Source organism: Seriola lalandi, unplaced genomic scaffold (genome assembly GCF_002814215.2).
Source record: "Seriola lalandi dorsalis isolate HSWRI2012SDOR001 ecotype SW California unplaced genomic scaffold, Sedor1 jcf7180002054947, whole genome shotgun sequence".
Taxonomy (NCBI): domain Eukaryota; kingdom Metazoa; phylum Chordata; class Actinopteri; order Carangiformes; family Carangidae; genus Seriola; species Seriola lalandi.
Window position 1 is genome coordinate 56289 of NW_019525498.1, and position 1629 is coordinate 57917.

Sequence of the window (1629 nt, forward strand, 5' to 3'; positions counted from 1 at the left end):
GTTCACACCTTTGACCTCAAACCTCAAACTGTCGTCTGCTACAAACACTTTGACAACAGTCAGAGGAGTGAGGGTCCACCAACTGGTTTCAAGCTGGTTTTCACTGACCAGGGGCCAGATGCAAAAAAACTGTGTGTAAACAAAGACAGAAAAACACATTGTTTTCTTCAGGATTATAAAGCTGTGAGTTCACATGGTTCTGGTTCATGAATCTCAGTCACTGTGGAAGTGGATTCACATATAGAAGAACCATGTGAACACTGATCTGAGGTCTGTGTGATGTTCACACACTCTGTTTATAGAAACACCAGTTTCTGTGTGAGGAATGGAGAATGTCTGGTATTTGTGCAGATGTATCACACATCTGGCCCCAGGTCTGTCATTCAGGGAGGAAGTGGAAGATAAATCCACCTCAGCTCACTTTACTCAACGTTTCAACGTGTTTGTGACATTAATTATGGCCTGTTGTGATTATGACTTGTAGGTTTATTAAACACATCAGAGAAGAAAACTGAAGGTTTCCTGAACACAACTTATATCAGTCAAACAGGTGAAGTACAACCTTACTAGCAGCACCTGAAGGCAACAAAACTCTTCTATAGAATCACTGACAGACAAAAAACCAGAAGAAATAAAGTCAGCTTTTTGTTGACTCCACTATTGATAAAATGTATGATTAGTTTTGTTGGATCACTGTGTTCAGTTTGTTGTGTTTGTGGAATTTAAATTGATTGAATTCAAACATCTTTCGAGCCACACTGACAAAAACAGAAGCTGAATCCTGAATAAAATTCATCTTTGAACTTCAGTCAAGAAAATGTAAAAATCTAGTGTAACATGTGCAGCTGTGTTCTCATGCATCAAACTTAAAACACACTCACACTTCCTCACACCAGGTAGATGTGTATAAGAGACAGCAGTAATGTTCTGCTTGTTTTCTGCTGTGGACCTGAGGATGACGACTGATGGAGATCCACATCAATAAACATGTAGTGAATAAAGACTCACTAATAAAACTGGATCATCATCTTCCACTGCAGCACAAAGAAGCTCTGAACCATCTGCTTTCTAAAACTGTCATCACCTCACATTCAGCACAACGTTCACACCTTTGACCTCAAACCTCAAACTGTCGTCTGCTACAAACACTTTGACAACAGTCAGAGGAGTGAGGGTCCACCAACTGGTTTCAAGCTGGTTTTCACTGACCAGGGGCCAGATGCAAAAAAACTGTGTAAACAAAGACAGAAAAACACATTGTTTTCTTCAGGATTATAAAGCTGTGAGTTCACATGGTTCTGTTTCATGAGACAGAAATGGATGTCGACAGTAAACACTCCCTGAATCATGTGTTTGTATATCAATACTTGTGTCTGCTTCAGCAGTCTGTCCACCTGTCAGTGAAAAGAGCGGCAAAATACAAGAGCAGTTTCACCATCGAAACACATCCACAAAGTTTCTAATGATGTCGTCACACAACCACTGAACCACTGTGTTCAATGAATCAGTGAAACTGACATCAACATCAACCAACAATGTTTTATTAGTAAGATTTCATCTTTCAGTCTATTTTCCATCTCAAACTCATCACCTGCAGCTGGCTCCAGAAAACCATGTGAACACTGATCT

The 1629-nt window shown here is 40.0% G+C and overlaps 1 protein-coding gene across 1 annotated transcript in view; it reads right to left on the minus strand.

Moving 5' to 3' along the window:
• LOC111645227 (stonustoxin subunit beta-like) overlaps positions 1 to 1629 on the minus strand; it is a 3155-nt gene that overhangs the window by 1239 nt on the left and 287 nt on the right. The window contains exon 2 of the mRNA XM_087170416.1: positions 882 to 949. Coding sequence (XP_087026542.1) covers positions 882 to 949 — 68 coding nt within the window. The remainder of the gene's footprint in view (positions 1 to 881; positions 950 to 1629) is intronic.